Source organism: Balaenoptera physalus, assembly GCF_965194825.1.
Source record: "Balaenoptera physalus genome assembly, chromosome: 4".
In the NCBI taxonomy this organism is placed as follows: domain Eukaryota; kingdom Metazoa; phylum Chordata; class Mammalia; order Artiodactyla; family Balaenopteridae; genus Balaenoptera; species Balaenoptera physalus.
In genome coordinates, this window is record NC_138891.1 from 30,828,468 (window position 1) to 30,847,536 (window position 19,069).

The following is a 19,069-nucleotide window of genomic DNA, read 5'->3' on the forward strand; positions in this document are numbered from 1 at the left end:
ACCCTCCTCCTTTTTCTCAGAAACATATTTGTTTCAAAGGCTTTCTCCTCAGTCCCTGCCTCAGTAGGCCTTAGAGGCTTCTCCTTTTGCACCAAAATTATAAAAGTTCAATTCCTCATTGGTCCCTTGGTGTAAGCTACCCATTATCACAGGACAGAAGGAAGGAAACTGCCCCTAAAGATCATTTTGATGCTTCCATTATCACATGTATTCACCCAGAGGGATGGTTAAACTCAGAACTTCAAGTTAGAAACAAAGTTCTGAAGAAAATTTCCTTTGAATTGGTATATACCCCACCGTCAGTTTGGGGCTTTCGTTTTCTTGTACGGTAATAATGGGCCAGTGGAAGATTAGAAGAGGCAAGACCCCACTGTCGTGACACTTGGCTGTGTACGTAGAGGTTGCAATGAGGACCATGAGCACAGTCACGAGACGGGGCTTCCTGATCGCATGTTACCTAGGAATGCAGGTCAGTGGAAAAGGACACCCTCGCCTTATTCATCTCACCAGCCCCCTGGAGCTCAGAGCCTGGGGAAACGTTACACTAGTTGGTCCTTTGTCTCTTGGGCTTTGAGTTAGATGTGACATTTTAGACTCTCTCTGTCTTTTGCTCTATGACCAAGGCCTCTTTTTAAGAAAACAGGTGACAAAAGAGAACATGCATAAGACGTGGTAGGAAAGTCATATCTAAGGATTAATAAAGGCTGGCCATGTTTGGCCTTGACTGAAAGCAAAGTTTTCTCTGAGGCTGATTTATATTTAGCTTCCTTCTGTTCTTTACAACTGGTAAAACCAGCTCTAGCAACACTTCTTTTGAAGTATTCCAAGGCCACAAGGAGAAGTGAAAAAGAGCACAGGATTTAAAGCAAGAAGAACCTAGCTCAAGTCAGCCACTTATGGGGCTGCATGCCCTTGGGCAAGTTCTTTTATCCTCTCTGAGTTTCAGTTCTTTTATCTGTAAAATGGGGATAAAAATACCTAGCTCTTATCAAGAGCTCTTTGTCAAAGTCGAAGGTTTTATGTAAATGTTAGTTCTTATTTTGAACCCACTGAGCAAGGAGGTAAGATCTCCCTCAAATGACAGGTTATATAGAAAGTGTCATTAATTAGAGTTTCAAGACATGGATCATGCTCTCTGATGTACTATTGTTTCTGCCAGTCTTTTGTCAGCTGTCTTAGTCCCTTTTTACAGAAACATACAAGGAAAAGGAGTTACCTCTCTAATATTTTAGCAAATTCAGGAATCACCCCTCTCTCTACCATTTCTGGCAGGGGTCAGTCACCCAGCTTGGCTGGAACATTCCCACCAAGCGTGCTGCCCCCATGGCATCCCATTCTGCTAGAAAATTCTGTGTTGATGAAATGTGGACAGATAATGTTAGGAAGATAAATGAGTAACATTTGTAAAAGTATTTGAACTCTTAAAAAAAAAGAAAAGACCCACACTGATTCCAGGGATTTTTGTTACAACACTTGGAACTTAAAATATGATATTTTGGTTGATTAAAGTCTGCTCTGACTTTTTTGTCTCTTGGCCTCGGAGGGGCTGAGAGAAAGGGTCCACAGACTTCACTTTTTTCTTATCAAAGGAAATAAGTTAAGTGCCCAGCAGAGGTCAGTGTGTAAATGCGGTAACCCCATCAACCATCACTACATGGCACCACCACTCTCCCCGCAAGCATCCTCAATCTCCACTCAGGGGGGTCACACTCCAGCCTTTGTAGAGCTCAGCACTCTGCACCCCCATCCAAATCAGGCTCACCTGAAGCCCTAGGAAGAGACTAAATCAACCAACCAACAGTGTGCTAGGTGTTAATGCAATCTGCTGAGGATACTAAATGAATAGCCAAGAATCCTCCCCCTACAAAAAGCTCACCTAGGGGACAAACAGATGCAAAAACAAATGATTACAGCACAGAGTGATGGGAACTCTGACAGAGACATGTGAGCCCTCACAAAGAAGGGGTGCTCATTGCTCCCTAAGAGAGTTGGGGGCAGCTTTGCAAAGAAGATGACATTTAGACTGAATTTGGAAGAACAATAGCAAGCCTCCTTGTGAACATAGAGGGAAAGAGAATTCCTACAAAGGGAGAAGGACACCCTACGTCATGGAGATAAGGAGAGGCGGGGAAGGGTATAGAAAGTAGTTCAGGGAAACCTGGCTCGGAAGGAACACGGGGATGCAGGGCAAGTGATGCAGCCTGAGAGCAAAGAGAGGGACAAACTCACAAAGACTCTTTATGTCAAGAGAGGAGGCCAGACTTCAACAGAAGGTGAGAGAGCCACTGAAGGATGTGATGATGAGGTGACGGTCAGAGAACGAGTGGTGAGGTAGACATCAGGATGAGAGAGCAACTTAGGACAAGGAGAACCAAGGCTGAGGCACAGACTAGATGTTCCTTCAGTGGGCACCCGTGACAGGAACAAAATAACAGCCATCTTAAGTTCACATCAATCTTGGATATTGCTTCAGCATCACAGGCAGAGCAACTGTTTCCAAAAGATGCCTCTGAAGGCTTAGAAAGCACTTGGTTATTGCTCTGAGGAAAGGCAAACTAAACATTTTTGTGTGGCCCTAAGGGTAGTTATGACTAAATGGATAAGTTGATAAATCAGAAGCAATAACAGATCACAAGTAAGCCCCTTCAATTTTGCCAGGTAACTCAAATCTTATGTTACACCAATAAAAATACTGAGAGACTTGAAGGCCATCTGACACACAGGAGGTCAAGAGATAAAGACAATGATCTTGTCTTAAATTGTCTATAGTCATCACAACTTCTCACATTTGGAACTAACCCTGAAGAATTTCCTTTTTTTCCAGCTCTACTGGGATGTAGTTGACATATAACACTGTGTAAATTTAAGGTGCACAATGTGATGACTTGATACACGTATATACTGTAAAATGTTTACCACATTAGTTTACACACCCTCTACCTCACATAATTGTCATTTTGTTGTTACGGTGAGAACATTAAAGCTCTATTCTCATAGCCATCCTTAAGTATACGACGCAGTATTGTTAACTACAGTCATGCTGCTGTACATCAGCAGTCCCCAACCTTTTTGGCACCAGGGACCGGTTTCATGGAAGACAATTTTTCCAAAGACGGGGCTGGGGGGTGGTGGTGCGGTGGTTCAGGGGGTAACGCGAGCGATGGGGAGCGGCAGAGGAATCTTTGCTCACTCACCCACCCTCACCTCCTGCTGTGCGGCCCGGGTCCTAACAGGCCGCCGACTAGTACTGGTCCAGGGGTTGGGGACCCCTGCTGTACATCACATGCCTGGAATTTATGAGAATCTTATTTCTACTAACTACAAGTAAGAATTCAAGGTTTAAGGAGGAAAAAAAGCAGAACAGAAGAAAAGCCTGAGGAAGGTAGCTAGGGAAGGAATAAGAGTTCTTTAGGGTTCGAGGTTCTGCCTTAACAGAAAAATAAGTAACTAGAAATTTCCTTGGATGAATCGCAAGTTAAAGAAATTGTAGAACAGTAGGAAACATGTTGTTTGCCTACGAAAAGAACAAGTACCTCACTGTGTTTCACATCTCTAAAAGATGGTTTTAAATGTATTCTGAGCATTGCGCAATGTTTACAGATTATTTCTCATTTCAACTGGCAACAGGCCCTATACTAAAGCATGGAGAGAAGACCTAACTCTAGTATGTTGGTTAGAATAAGATTAAACAACAGAAACAATACCTTTAGAACACAACAGTAAAGATTCCATACAGTATAAGAAAGCACATATTAGTTTACCAGTTTGGGAAAAAGGGAAATGAAACCCTAAAATGTTCAAATTACTGTCCCAAAACTCTAAGAATAATAAGTTAGTTCCAAGAAACTGACTGCATCATTTCAGACCAGAAAGTCTTGATTTAAGTTTTATAATTCCTTTTAAATTTCCAAATTTACCACTTGTTTCGATGAAGCATTGATGCTTTGGGAGCTGAAATTCTTGACGTCTTACAGCCATGCCCTCATCAATTTGACTTAAGACTTTACTAAACTGGTTTTAATATTAGAACAAGGATTAAGGGAAGCTGCTATTTTGTAAAAACAGAATTATTCTGATGTTGTCACCAACTTCAACAGTTTTCCAGGCATACGTACAAGACAATTATGATGCCAAAGTAAGAAATATAGCTAATTTCATAGCCAGAATGAGTTACGGCTAATTCTCCTGTAGTAACAATCAGATTCACAAATCTGTGTTCTCCAGACAGAAGAGTAAAGCTTGCTTTCAAAGTGATTCAGTTAAATAGACAATCTGTCAGTGGACACTGGAGACTTTACTGCGCAGGGAGGAGCTGAGTGCACAGCCCTTCTCCCTGGGGGGCTGGGTGTAGGGGCGGGAGGGCAGCGGGTCTGATGAGAAGGTGATGCTACTTCTAATAAAACGAAAAAAAAACATAAGGTAATACTTGCTACTTTTTTAAATTCTGGAATTCAAATGTTCTGCCTTTTGAAATAAAATAAATGTTCTCTAATTTTTCAATCTAAAAAATCTTCCATGCTGGAACTACCACTCCTCCTTGGAATTGTCCATTCTTAAGCATTTTTACACTATCACTGAAGGTTGCACCACTATCCAATCATTCTTCTGAGTGGTTTTTGACACTCCTACCCCAACTCACATAATCCTGTCATGACTTAATCTTTGCTTTATAACCTGCCGTATTTCCAGGTGGTTTTTGCATTGTTTTGTTTGGAATTATTTTGTACGTTTTTGATTTTTGTTTGTTTACCTCTAATAGGTAGACAATCTCTTTGCACAACCGTAAAGACCTCCTTGCCTCCTGCTTCTCTCTCACAAGCTCCAGAGACAGGATAGATTTGCCAAACTAATCCTTAGATATAACCTAATTCTTCATACACAGTGACATTTTACTATGTCAATAAATGTGATATCTGGGACAGTTACAAATCACTATAGCCTCATTTCTCCAGCCTGAACTAAGGTTAAAAAAAAAATGTTTAACAAGCCTAAATAAGAATTCCAGGAAAAAAAAGAGCAACTAAATTCTATGTAAATAAAAAAGAAAACAAAGTAAAAGAATAAACTCTGAATACAACAGAATTTACAGCTAGGACCCAGATTTTACTGCAACGGTCATTTAAAATAAATGTAAGGACCTAATTCTCAAATAATAGGGTAAGAAGAGTGCTAACCATCTCAGGGTTTCAACAAACACTTACTGAGTAACCACTAAGTAACAAACCCTGGGCTAGGCCCTGGGGACACGGAGATAAAGGACAGAAAAAGTCACTGAGAACTCAGAGGGCAGCTAATGGTATTGACACAATATGACACAACTCTGTGTGTGACAAAGGGAAGCTCAGAGTGAGTGCTTGAGGAGGGCATTAGGGAAGACATCCTTCCACAAGAATCACTTGGATCATATGACAAAGTTCGCTGGAAAATGGGGATGCGCACTGAATAAGTTTAAAACACTAACCCGAACTGTGACTTACATGTCTTCAACGTCTTAAAAATAATGTACAGATGTTTGGTTTTTTTGTCAGTGTGTGCTTTTATTTCTTCACTCACTTACCGCTGGCTCTTTTGCAGAACAGCATGGCTAAAGCTGCCGTGAAAGAACTTGCCACACTGCACGGCACCAAGTACACATATGGCCCAGGAGCTTCAACAATCTGTAAGTCTTGGCGTCAGAACTCTGCAAAGACTCCACGTGCTTATAAGGCAACAAATGGTTCCCAGCGTCTTTCCTTTCTATCATTTAAAGCATGTGACTTTTGCCTGACAGTGAATTGTTTTATAAAATATGTAATCAGTTTCCTGTTCAGAAAAAAGGGGGAGAAATATCCCTTTCAGCCCACGGAAACATTTGCTCTCCGTAAACATCTATTGAGCATCTACCACTTGCCAGGCCCTCAATAGATGCTAGGCGAGAAAGGAAAGAAGGATGGAGAGAAGGCAAGAGGGAAGGAGAAAGGAAAGAGGAGGATGGAAAGAGGAGGATGGATCTTCAAAGAACCCACAGCAGGGAAGCGGGAAGAGTAAACATTAATTGTCATACAGGAGCTAAGTGCTGCGACAGAAGGATGTCTAAGGAAAGAGCACACCCAAAGACTAACCACCCCACCCTACAGTATCAGGAATGAGTTCCCAGGATGACGACACAGAAGCTTTATCTGGAAGGACAATTGCTGGAGGAAAGCAATAGAGGGAAGGTTTTCCTGGCTAAACAGATGGCAGTTTCGAAAGGCTACTTCAGGCTCAAGCTACTTTCAAGGGATGTGAGCAAGTGGCAAAAGAGTTAGATACGGGCTAGACCCCAGAGCCTTGGGGCTGCAGTTCGGATTTCACTGGGAAGGCACATTCTGCAGCCCCCATTTTCAATTTCTATATATATTTGCCTTTGCATGATTTCTTTCTGCCCCAGGTCTTAAAGGACCAGAAATACAAGGGAAAAAGGCCAGTCCCATCATCAAGGGGGTTTCCATGCAGTTGGAGAGGCTCCAATCCTGAGGGGTTTCTAAAAGCTTCATGTAGAATACAGTTTCCTGTATTCTTGTCCTTTATTAAACTTCTCTGTATCAGATGGGGTATACTATTTTCTTAAGGGATTTCTATCAGAAATAACCCACAGTGACATGGCACCTATTCACATACTGTGAACTTCTTGTAGGTTTTCTTCAGGCAAGTTCAATGAGGTTTCTCTTTCCATTACCGTGTAAGCCCCTGGAGGGCAGGGGCCATGTCTCTGCTTTGTCCTAGCATCTCCAGAGTGGAGCACATGGCCTGCTGCTCAGTGACAGCTGTACGATTGATGACTGAATGAATGAATGAATGAACAAATGAGTGACTGAAAAAATGAATGACATCATAACTGTCACCGAATGAATAACTGAAGGCATGCCTAATCTGTGCCAGGCCGTATGCTAGACCCTGAAGAAACAAAAATGAAGGCACAGCCCTGCCCTCAAGCTGCTCCAGTTTCATCATTCAGCACAGTTTCAGCAGGGTTTGGAGTCCTCTCCTCTCACCAGTCATCATGCAGTTTTCCTTATTTTTCCAGGAGATACACATCCTTTTCCCAGAAACTGTATATATTTTGTAAACAGATTACACACTACATAGCACAGTTTACCTCAGCATACAAGCACTCTGAGAAGTTTATATATTACAAATTACATACTTCCTGGGGTATTAAACACATCACTCCCACTAAGTAGACTTAGAGGTAAGATTGGACAAATTTTTAAAACAGCCCCATAGCTTTTGTGATCCAGATTACTAGAAAATTCGCCTACCTATACTGTTTAGTGCAGTAAAACATTTGTAATTATAAAAGAAAGCTGGCGGGGTTTTTAAATCTCCTTCCTAGATTTAAAACTTTTCTTTCTTCTGTTTGCTCATTTCAGATCCCGCTGCTGGGGGCTCTGATGACTGGGCTTATGACCAAGGAATCAAATATTCCTTCACCTTTGAACTCCGGGATAAAGGCAGATATGGCTTTGCCCTCCCTGAATCCCAGATCCGGCCAACCTGTGAGGAGACAATGCTGGCGATCAAATACATTACCGGCTATGTCCTGGACCATCTGTACTAGCCCAGAGCGCTAACAGCCTTATTTCTAAATGTTCACTCTTTGTTTCTTTTCTATCCTGAATGCTGACTTTTGTTTGCCTAGATGTTTTTCAGGTCCTTCTCTTTCTTTTAAGATTCTGGGTCTATTAAACTACCTGGGTCTTTAATATTGATCATAATAAAAATGAACCATTACAATTGAAAAACCTGACAGACTGTCTACTTCTTTGGGGGAAAAAAGACGTGAATGAATGACTAAGGCAAGCCGTGCACAACCAATGATGTAGGTCAGCCATACGGGAGGGAAAGTCCTTGGAGTGTTGCCAACCCTGGCAGACTGCAGACATGCACAGGTTATAGTGGGGTGCTGATGAGGAAGAAGACATATAAGGGGAAACCCAGGACTGTAAAATGTGGTATAGGTGAAACGATCCAACCGTGGTTTAGCTTTCATCTCAGCTCACTCAAGTTATTTTCTGAGCTGTTTACACCACATGCCAAGCACTTTGCTAAGCAATTGAGGACAGAGCAATGAAAAAGAAAGAAAACATTTCTGCCCTCAATGGTTCTATAAGCCACTTGAGAAGATGGACATGAAACAAATAATTATTTAACTAATTATGTAATAATCAGTGACTTAATTTATATTACCTATCTGATGTGGAGGAGAAAGTTCTCTCAGGAAGTGCTAAAGCCTGAAGAATGATTCACAGTTAGCTGCAAGAAGGGAGCGCCCCTTCCAGGCCCTGTAACTATGCAGAAGCTGTAAGAAGAAAGCAAGAGAGGGTGGAACTCAGAGAACTGAGGGAAGAGGGGCATGTGAAAGGGCTGAGGAGGGAGTTGGGGATCATATCAGGCAGGGTTAGAGGTCATGTTAAAGATTTGGAACAACTGATCTAAGAACAATGAGAAGCCTTAGGAGACAGATCCAAAAAAATATTGCTGCGATTTGTGTCAAAGAGTGTCCTGCCTATGGTTTCCTCTAGGAGTTTTATAGTATCCGGTTTTACATTTAGGTCTTTAATCCATTTCGAGTTTATTTTTGTATATCGTATTAGAGAATGTTTTAATTTCGTTCTTTTACATGTAGCTGACCAGTTTTCCCAGCACCACTTACTGAAGAGACTGTCTTTTCTCCATTGTATATTCTTGCCTCCTTTGTCATAGATTAATAAGTAAAGGAAACCAAAGCAAAAATAAACAAATGGGACCTAATTAAATTTAAAAGCTTTTGCACAGCAAAGAAAACCATTGACAAAACAAAAAGGCAACCTACTGAATGGGAGAAGATATTTGCAAATGATTTGACTGATGAGGGGTTAATACCCGACTTATATAAACAGATCATACAACTCAACATCAAAAAAATAAACAACCGGATTAAAAAATGGGCAGAAGAACTGAATAGACATTTTCCCAAAGGGAAAATGCAGATGGCCAACAGGCACATGAAAAGATGCTCTACATCACTAATCATCAGGGAAATGCAAATCAAAACAACAACGAGATATCACCTCACACCTGTCAGAACGGCTATTATCAAAAAGAACACAAATAACAAATGTTGGTGAGGATGTGGAGAAAAGGGAACCCTCCTACACTATTGGTGGGAATGTAAATTGGTGCAGTCACTGTGGAAAACAGTACAGAAGTTTCTCAAAAAACTAAAAGTGGAACTACCACATGACCCAGCAATTCCACTCCTGGGTATATATCCAAAAAAATATAAACACTAATTTGAAATGATACATGCACCCCAATGTTCACAGCAGCATTATTTACAATTGCCAATATATGGAAGCAACATAAGTGTCCAACAACAGATGAATGGATGAAGAAGATGTGGTACATATATACAATGGAATATTACTCATTCATAAAAAAGAATGAAATTTTGCCATTTGCAGCAACATGGATGGACTAGGAGGGCATTATGCTAAGTGAAATAAGTCAGAGAGAGAAAGACAAATACTGTATGATATCACTATATATGGAATCTAAAAAATACAACAAACTAGTGAAAAAAAAAAAATAGGCAGATTCACAGATATAGAGAACAAACTGGTGGTTACCAGTGGGGAGAGGGAATGTGGAATGGTCAATATAGGGGTAGGGGGAAAAAGGGGTTATTATGTGATTATATGAAATCATGTGTGTGAAACTTTTGAAAACTGTAAAGTACCATAGAATTTAAAGAATCTTTCATTCAATAAAAAAAGAGCAATGAGAAGCCACTGGAGATGTTAAATTGTAAATGACATGATAAGAGTTTTTTGTTTTTTGTGTTTTTAAACACCAGCCAGGCTACGGTGTGGAAAGCAGACTGGAAGTGAAACAAGAAGGTGCCAGGGACCCTGGCTGGACCAGCTGGGCCTAAAATGAAAGAGGCAAAAATAACGCTATGACTTGTAGGTCAAACATGACTTGAAGTTTTCCAGAATTAAAACTGAATGTGCTAGTAATGTTGGAGAGTACTGTGCAAAGTTCAAATTTTAAAATATAATAATATGTATTTAGATTATAATTTGGGGGCATGGCTTACTTTAAAATCATAAAACAAAACATTACCTCATTGTTTTCCATGTAGATTCAAGGAAGAGAAGATTCCATATCTAGCATAATATGTTGAAATATCTATAACAGTGTTCCATTCAAAACCAGAATCCATTAACGTCACAATGATTTGTTTGGAAGCTGTCAAGCCAAAGAATGATTAATTGCACTAATTGTCCACTAGATGGTAGCAGTGCAGCTGCTACAATTTGTCAGGCAACCATCTTCAAAATAATTTAGTAATATATCATTTAAATAGGCACAGAAAAAGAGAGACCCTTAAGTGCCAAAAAAGAAATTCCCATAAATTCTTAAGCAGTATTGATGCTAATTTTAAAAATAGATGTAATTTAGCAAAATTATTGTTTCTTTCTCCCATTCTGTTTAAGTTATATCCATGTGAATTGCAAAGCTAACTCAACCATACTTACCTGAGTGAAGTTATCTTGCTGGAGGTGTATCATTCAACTCAGTTCCACAGGACACTCCCTTACCCTACCTCTAGCAGGTGCCATCAACTTCTAACTAAGGGATGCTGTGGCCCAAAGTTCACTGCTTTAAAATAGAAATTAGGAATATACATGGGCTTTTCTAAAATTTCAAGGAATTTTTAAGAAGAATTAGAAATAGGAAAGCAAATAAAATCCATGTGCCTGAGATTTCCTGCACTAGAGACATTTTTGCTATATCTCTTGCCAACTGAGAGTTAACAGCTAGCAGGCCAGCAGTGCCACTTGCCTGAGCTTCACCAAGAAAAAAGAGAAAAGAAGTTTCTGCTTTAGGCCTTCCCAGTGCAATATAGTACTTTATGCCTTCCTGCCCGGCTGACCAGAGACTCTCCTGCTTTGCCAGACCAGACATTGCCCAGCCTTGCCCACACAGGAGCCCCTGGCTGTGAGGGCACCTCTCTTCTCCCTTTCTTTGGCTAATTCCCACCCTGAGAAGAACCTAGGACAGGCTCTGAGCTCCTTCAGTCCCTAACTCTCACCTCCCCAAAGCAGTAATTAACAAACAGCAGGGGCTCAGCCCCCTGGATCTTTCCTACCTCAAACAGTGTTGCTACAAAATAGCAAGACTGGTTTCCCAGTCTGGAATATGGGAGGTCTACATATCTAGAATCGCATCTCATGTGTTCACCTGCTTTGCCAGATAACCTATATGCATTGGTCAAAGAGAGAATTTCAGGAGTAGAAGGAAGACGGCAGAACCATGATAGTTAATGATTTGGGGGCCAAATGGGGTCTTGATGAGCCTCTTAGGTCATCTCATTTGAGCAGGTAGTCACTCCCCCTCTACCCAGGTCTGACGCTGCCTGAATCACTCACCCACGTCTCTGTGCAGAAATGCCACCTTTCGTGCAACTAATAAAGACAAGTTTCTCTGCAGCATTTTCCAGGGCAGTTTCATTTCAATGTTAAAAATCCAATATCCATAACTAAAGGCAACAAATTTTTCTTTCAACATATCCTTTATGAGATATCGAAAGGTATTCCAGACGTTTACTATATTTGATTTGAAGATAGAGAATCATTTGAAAGATTATAGTAAATCACAGGAGAACTTTCACTTCCATTTTCTAGGACATTACTTTTATAATGATAATGTTTGAAAAATATGCAGAAAAGCATAGTTTAAAAAATACAGTGGTATTTTTAACTGTGTCTAGACATACAAAAATCCTAGGAGTGCAAAGATCCAGAAAGATGGAAAATTATTGTCGTGTGAAGCATTCAACTCTAAATATTTTTAAAGAGATTAAATTAACCTATGAAACATCACACCATCTTACGTAGTCAATCCTAAAATGATACGGTGTCTAACAACTATTCATCCTACTCCATACATACGCCACGACCTTTCATAAGTCTTGATTCAGGAATACAAGGTTTTACTGAACTACGCCTGCTAAGAAACCATACTTGTTCTGAGAAAGAGCTCCAAAATATTCTTGAAATCCATCTATTGTACCGTTTTTAAGAGGCTAAATAGATGGGGAGGAGTGGGAGGCCTTAAAGCATCATATGTCTATGTCCTATTCCAGAAACAAGGAATTGTCAATATGCAACAGATATTAAGAAGTCAAAGATTATTTATCATCAAAGTCTTATCTTGAGAAATACCAGGATCCTTCAAACATTTACTTAGATCCCCAAATAAAAGTGTCCTTCCTAGCTGACCTGAAAAACAGACACACAAGCCTTTTCTATACAGTTTTAAAAGTAGTCATACCAGAAAAAGGCTTTAACATAGAAAATTTAGCATAGAATGCTAGAATTAAGAGTGACTTCTATTTTCTTCCTTCAACTTTTCCATATTTTGCTAAATTATTTTCAATGGGCATTTATTACTTTTAGAATCCAAACAAAATTCCTAAAAGCAAAACTATAACATAAAATTTTTTTTCTTTAAGCAGTCCACATTAAAACAAATACAGACAGATATCTTGGCCTTACAGGACACAGCTACCACTTTAACCTACCACATGATACATGCTGATACTCATCAGTTCTGCAGCCTGACAGTGGCCAGCAAGTGTGTCTATAGAACCTGACAACTGTATTAACTGCTTAGAGGACACAGGCATGTTTTTGTACCTACCATCCACCAAGTCCCTTACGTACGCATCTCATTTAGCCCTCACAGCCACTTGTTAGAGTCCCATGTGCATCCCTATTTTACAGATGAGGAAACCAAGGCCTGGAATGACTAGGCAGCCTGCTCAAGGTAAAGTAGCTAGTGTCTGGGAGCCACCCTGAGGTTACGTTTGTCTAACTCCAAAGTCAAGCTCTTCCTTTTCCTCTGTACTCCTGCCAAGCGCCCCCTTAGAATTAACAGAGCAAGAATTTGCCTTGGGATTTTCCAGTGCTGATAAGCTTGTCCAATGTCAAGAACATGAAGGCATTTGTAAACCCCTCCACTTCCTTACCTGCAGGGTTGCAGCAAGGGAACCCTCTTGGGGGACCCGTCACATTGCACATCTATCAGGTGGAGAGGAATGAAGCTATCGCTGCTATACATATAACAGGGGCATCTCCCCAACAGTATTATTTTGATAATAAAAATATACAACTATGACTCTGAGAAATTTCACGTATGACCATCTATACATGAAGAGGTAGTTTTAAAGGAAATTCTAATAAGTTATCTGATTAAATTCACTCAGTATATTAGGTTACCTATAATTCTGGGTAAAAGCATTGCCTTCTCCCAAATAATCCATAATTAACTGAGTTTTGTTCAAGATTAAAGACCCCCCCCAAGACACTGTTTAAAATGGTTTATAAATGACTTTCAGTAATTCAACTTTCAAAAAGCATTTATTGGGCACCTATAGCATCTAGACCCTGAAGAGAGCAGCCCATGAACAAACATTTGAGCAACCATATTATCTTGCCCTCTAAATGTCCTCAAGTTGCTTACGAATAGGGGTTCCCCCTGAGGACAGAGGGAGGGAAAGGGGAAAGGAGTGGGATGTAATTTAGCAATTTCTGTAATGTTTACTTCTTTACCAAGAGAGGTACCGAGAAACGATGGCAAAAGTATAAAATCTAGACAGTGAACATATCAATGTTTTCCAGACTACTTACAGTATTTTTAGTATATTCAAAATAATTTGTAATCAAAAGTTCTTATTTTAACAATTTACAATGTAGCTTCAAAAACATGTTTTAGAGGGGTGGGATAGGGAGGATGGAAGGGAGGGAGACGCAAGAGGGAAGAGATATGGGGATATATGTATATGTATAGCTGATTCACTTTGTTTTAAACAGAAACTAACACACCATTGTAAAGCAATTATACTCCAATAAAGATGTTAAAAAAAAAAAAAGTTTTGCTATTAGGGACCACCCATCAAGGTTCTGTGGCCAGATACCCAAATTCATCTCATGTTCCAAGTACAAATTTAAACCGATTCCTTCCATTCTTCAATTCAAGCATATGGTAGAGTTGTATTTTAGAACAAAGAACTGGGTTCAAATCTCATCATACTAACTCTGCTTCCTTGGGCAAGTTATTTGCTAAACAAAGAATTTGCCTCTCATCTCATCTGTAAAATGGGTATTCCCAGTTGTAAAAGGTATATGAGTAGCGTGGAGTTCACCTGTCACAAAATGGGCATTTAGTATTAGTGTTGCCACCCTACTCCCCTCCCCAACTAGAAAATATGGGGTGGGGGCATTTCGTCCACCAGAACCCTAAGAGGAAATGAGCTGCTCCTCCAGATAAGAGCTGAGGCATAAAACTGGCAGAGGGGCTTGGGACAGGCAAAGAAGAACCGCGAGGTTCATCCTGCCTCTGGTTTGATCGCTATCACCCTTGCAAATGCTCCTGTCCGCTTTGACAGGTGAATCTTGCCGCCCTGCGTTCCAGACTCCATGTGGGAAGAGGATTATGAAACGCTTCTTTACAGTTTACATGTTTCATCTTTTGTATTCTTAAAGGGAGAAGGTGCTCCGTGTGAAGCCCCAGGATGAAAAACAAGCAAACATCATAAAGGACTTGGCCAAAACCAACCAGGTAAAGCAAATAGAGGGGTTTTTTAAATCTTTTCTTTCTGTTCCCTAAAACCTGCTTCTTTTGTCTTTTATTTTCAATGCCCACGGAGCTACCAAAGACAAAGATAGTGGGAAGTGACAGGAGCTACTTGGATAATTCAGCCAGTTGCCAGTACTTCCCTTGTTTTTATTTATTTTCCCCCAAATTACCACTTCTGTTTTCCCACCCAAAAGCTTTGCAAACAACAGCTTTTTCTAGGTGAAAGTGTGAAATAGGGAGACGTTCCTGACACCTTTATCATGGCCTCTTCTCCCTCCCTTCTGGTAGTGCCTTGCCTGCCACTCTCCTCACTGCCACACTGATCCGTACCAGTGGCATAATTTCTGTCAAAATGATGATAACATCAAGGTACTGGTTAACTGATAACAGCAATGCACTGGTTGATAATATCAAGATGTGACCCTTTCCAAGAGCGGGTCCATTGCGAAAGAGAACTCTTAAAGTTAGATCAGTCTTTTAAAATCCAATGGGCTAAAGTTATCATTTTCTCAGTTATTCAGCTGCTCCTATGCACAAGACACACTGTGCCAGCCACCTTACATACATCGTTTCAAATTCTCCATCAGACTTTCAGTGTCAGTGTCAAAATGTAACTTGTTGAAAACAGAATAACTTAAGTTCAAAGACAGTAAATTAAATGACCAAGATGACATATCAAATTTAAAGCCAGAATGGAATCTGAGATCTAGTCAGATACCCCCTTATTTCCACATCAAATCAATCCAAAGTTCTGCCTGTACTAATTACCAAATGGTTTTCAAATCCATCCTCTCCTCTTCATTCCTCTGTCACTGCCAAATTCACGTCTGCCCTACCTTTTACAGGGACAATTTCAATAGACAGTTACAATTTGTCTCGTGTTCAGGGGTGTAGCCCTGCCTCCCACAAAGCCAAGTCCGCATGGCACCCTGCTTGCTGTCTCTAAAGCCGGACAACTGCATTCCTCCACTTGAAGCTTTTTAGTGAGAGGCAGCCTAGTCTGGAAAGAGCATGGTCTTCAGAGGTTCAAACCCCAGCTCTACCCTAGCTCTGTGTCCTTAGACAAGTGACTTAACCTCTCTGGGACTCAATTTCCTCCTCTGTAAAGTGGGGATAACAATCACACCTACTTTCTAACGTTGCTGTAAAGACTAAATGAGCTAATATTTGGGTAATGCTCAGAAGTGGGCCTGGCCGTAATAAGCACTGTAGAAGCATCTTCTGTTGGGATCGGGGTGCTATTCCAAGCACTTCATAATCTCCAACCTCTGCACTCCACCCTCTTTCTCACCCTTCAAGCACCATAAACACCAAAAACTCGCCCACTTTGGCCCTACACACCTTTTCTCAGGAGGAATGCACTTCCCTCTTTACTTGGCTCACTGCTATTTATTCTTCAAGACCCAGCTCAGGCAGTATCTCCTGGAGGAAGTCCTTCTCTGTTCATCAACTCTCATGACCCAGTTCGGGTTGCCTGTCGTGCTCCTACAACACTTGTGCTTGCCTCTGGCATTGGTCAGCATGTTGGAAGTGCATATACGGCTCTGTCTCCCACACTAAACTTCTTGCTTCTCTTTTATTAACCTCTACAACCCTGGCACCCAGCTCTGGGCCTGGTGCTTAGTAAATGCTCATGAAGGTTCACTGAGCCTTAACTCTTGTACTACATTAACCTGTTGGAACAGAGAGATTGCTATTGTGATTAGATGGCCCTACCTTTACATCACACGTTACATCTCTCACATGTCTAATTCAGGCTGTAGCTTCTTGATCCAAATAAGCCAATAAATATTGGTTGGTTCACTGCAGCCCCCTATTGGCACATAACTGATTGACCTAGAGGTAGAGAGGGAGTCAATCAGAAAACAGCCAGGTAGATTTAGACACGCCCACAAGCTTGGCATGATGGGTAGAAAGTGAGCACTTTCTCTACATTTCCAAGGTTGGGAAATTATACTTCGTTGGGTTTCACAATTGAGTATGATTTTGAAGAACACGAACTGGAATCTTCTTAAATTACTTTAATCTGAATGCTATCTTTATAGTCCCATTCACCAAATTTCTGAAAGTCTCAGCTAGAGGAAGATAAAGAGAAGGGAATCAGCAGTTGCTAAATGCCTGCATGGCCCACATGTCACAGCTGTTTCACAGTCTTCACAACACTCCCAGTGGAGGACTGAAACTCAAAGAGTTTTAGTAATTTGCCCAAGGACATACTGCTAGAAAAAAGACATGGCTAGAGACTATGCTTTCATTGGACACAAACCTTCCAGGAATTCCAGAGTTTACAGGGACATCTGGTTCTGAGGCCTGACTCAGGAGCAGGGGCAGGGGAGGGTGATGTCATATATTAATCCACATTCCCAATTAGAGGCAGATGCTGTGGTTAAATCAATTGTGAAACAACTCCAAATGACCCCAAGATAGTAGAAGCAAACAGATTAACCAAAAGCTGCTCATTCTTTTCGCAACTGTACATACTATGTCCTAAAAAAGTGATCAGTACAATAGTTCTTTTCCCACTCCCTAATATTCAACAGTTCTTAAATATATTTGCAAAAATCTCACAGGTTTATTAAGAGAAGAGTCCATACTTCAGTCATGTTGAACCTCAAATTCCTTTCATTATGTATGACACATAGTCATTTCTTAATAAATATGTGTTGGGTGAGCAAATAAACAACTGCGACTAACACTGAACTCATCTGCACAGCTTGACTTCCGGTATCCAGACATCACTCACCATGTAGCTGCTAACATGACAGTGGATTTCTGAATTAGTGAAAAGGAATTCCAGTCCATTCAGGCTGCCTTGGATCAAAATAAAATGCACTATGAGTAAGTCCTATGCAAATATTCAAATGTGCTAGAGACTCAAAGTCTTGGAGTCTTGAAATTGAAAGGCAAGTGTAATTTTTAAATTGGGCCCCCCAAAATGAAAGCTCTATCTATGAGATAAAATTTGTAATTACTTCCGAACAGACTATGGAGGCCTGCTTATAAAAGTGATGAGCTCAAACTTGGCCACTCAACTTCTATCTTACGTTTGCTATGATCTGCAAGAATGACAATTACGATATCTGCCATCTCTAAAACTCAGCCCCTTGTAAGGACAGAGTGCACGTGAGCAGGCATGGATGGTTTCGTCACACTCGTCACCCCTGCCAGGTAATCAACCCAGACCTCAGCACTACTGATGACTACCAGCACCACATTCTTGTATTTGAATTCTCCTGATACATAAAAGGAGACCCTAACAATGTTCATCCTTGAGTCAGAGATGCAGGAATGTAAAATACATAATAAATAAATAATTCTTTATGAAAGAAATTCTTCCTCAGAGAAAGCAAAAAAAATGCAGTAAAATAAGACAAATCTAAGAGGAGAGAATTCTCGAACGGCCAAAGATGCAGAAATGAGTCGCTGTGGTCCCACAGAGAAATAAAAGGAAATTGGAACTTAGCACTAACCATGGGTCATGCACACGCAGTCTGGGCCCTGGGGCAACAAATAAGAAGGGAGCCCAGAGATGAATATCACAAATCGACATACAATATAGAAAACAAAATGTGTTTTTATACTTTAAAATATTTAGCAATTTGATGTACTGAGGGATCCTGTACTCCCCCAGCCCTTGTCATTCCAGTAGTCCCCTTTATTAAGACCCCCACCACTCAAAACTGCTAAACATCAGTTCTTTCTTTTTGACTTGCTATTTCATGCCTCTGCTACATAACTTAGTGCTGTAACTCAAAAGGCCTTCTACTTCTGGCTCAGACAAAGATCCTATAATGTCATATTACAGAGCAGGATTTATTGCAGCTCATCACGACTTGATTGTATTTATTATATTGCTTCAATATTCCTAGTAAATATAAATACTATTGAAATGAAGGAAACACATACATAGACAAGTAAACAAAAAATATTCCTGTCTGTGGCTTAATGGCTTAAAGTCACAGGCTATTATGTGTGATTGTTTTTATCACTGTCTTTGTTTTTGTTGTTGTTTCAAGAGGGCTGTAAAACAAATGTAGAAGTTAATATATGGGGAGAACATATTCAAAATTCATTTATACCAGCATTTAAACCTTTTCAATTAATATATTGATATGTGTTTTTCTATGATTTTATAAATTGTGTCATTAAAATTAGAAGTAGACACTTTATAAATATACGTCCAAATCACAGAAATTAGTAGTGCGTTATGGACTGTATGCTTTTGCTAAGGTCGTTATGACGTCTTGATTCTTTCATCTAAAAGAAATCACCCCTCCACCCTATATACTCCCTGGTGATTGTGTCTCTTGAATCACTTCACAGCCAGACTTTTCAAATGTGTGCCTCGATTATTACAATCTTCATTTTACTTCATTAATATAAACCTGACCCAGATTCCTATGATCAACTAATTCTTACAAAG

At 40.3% G+C, this 19,069-nt stretch overlaps 2 protein-coding genes across 2 annotated transcripts in view; both read left to right on the top strand.

Annotated features, from left to right (window-relative positions):
* Positions 1–12,596, top strand: part of CPB1 (carboxypeptidase B1) — a 69,088-nt gene extending 56,492 nt beyond the window's left edge. The window contains exons 11-12 of the mRNA XM_082459615.1: positions 5,575–5,659; positions 7,392–12,596. Coding sequence (XP_082315741.1) covers positions 5,575–5,659; positions 7,392–7,579 — 273 coding nt within the window. The 3' untranslated portion in view covers positions 7,580–12,596. The remainder of the gene's footprint in view (positions 1–5,574; positions 5,660–7,391) is intronic.
* A 1,569-nt stretch (positions 12,597–14,165) lies between these two features.
* Positions 14,166–19,069, top strand: part of CPA3 (carboxypeptidase A3) — a gene marked incomplete at its 5' end in the record, with an annotated part of 40,053 nt that continues 35,149 nt past the window's right edge. Inside the window, 6 exon segments of the mRNA XM_082459465.1 lie at positions 14,166–14,188; positions 14,361–14,404; positions 14,407–14,455; positions 14,553–14,628; positions 17,360–17,419; positions 17,423–17,484. Of these exon segments, the coding sequence (XP_082315591.1) occupies positions 14,166–14,188; positions 14,361–14,404; positions 14,407–14,455; positions 14,553–14,628; positions 17,360–17,419; positions 17,423–17,484 (314 nt within the window).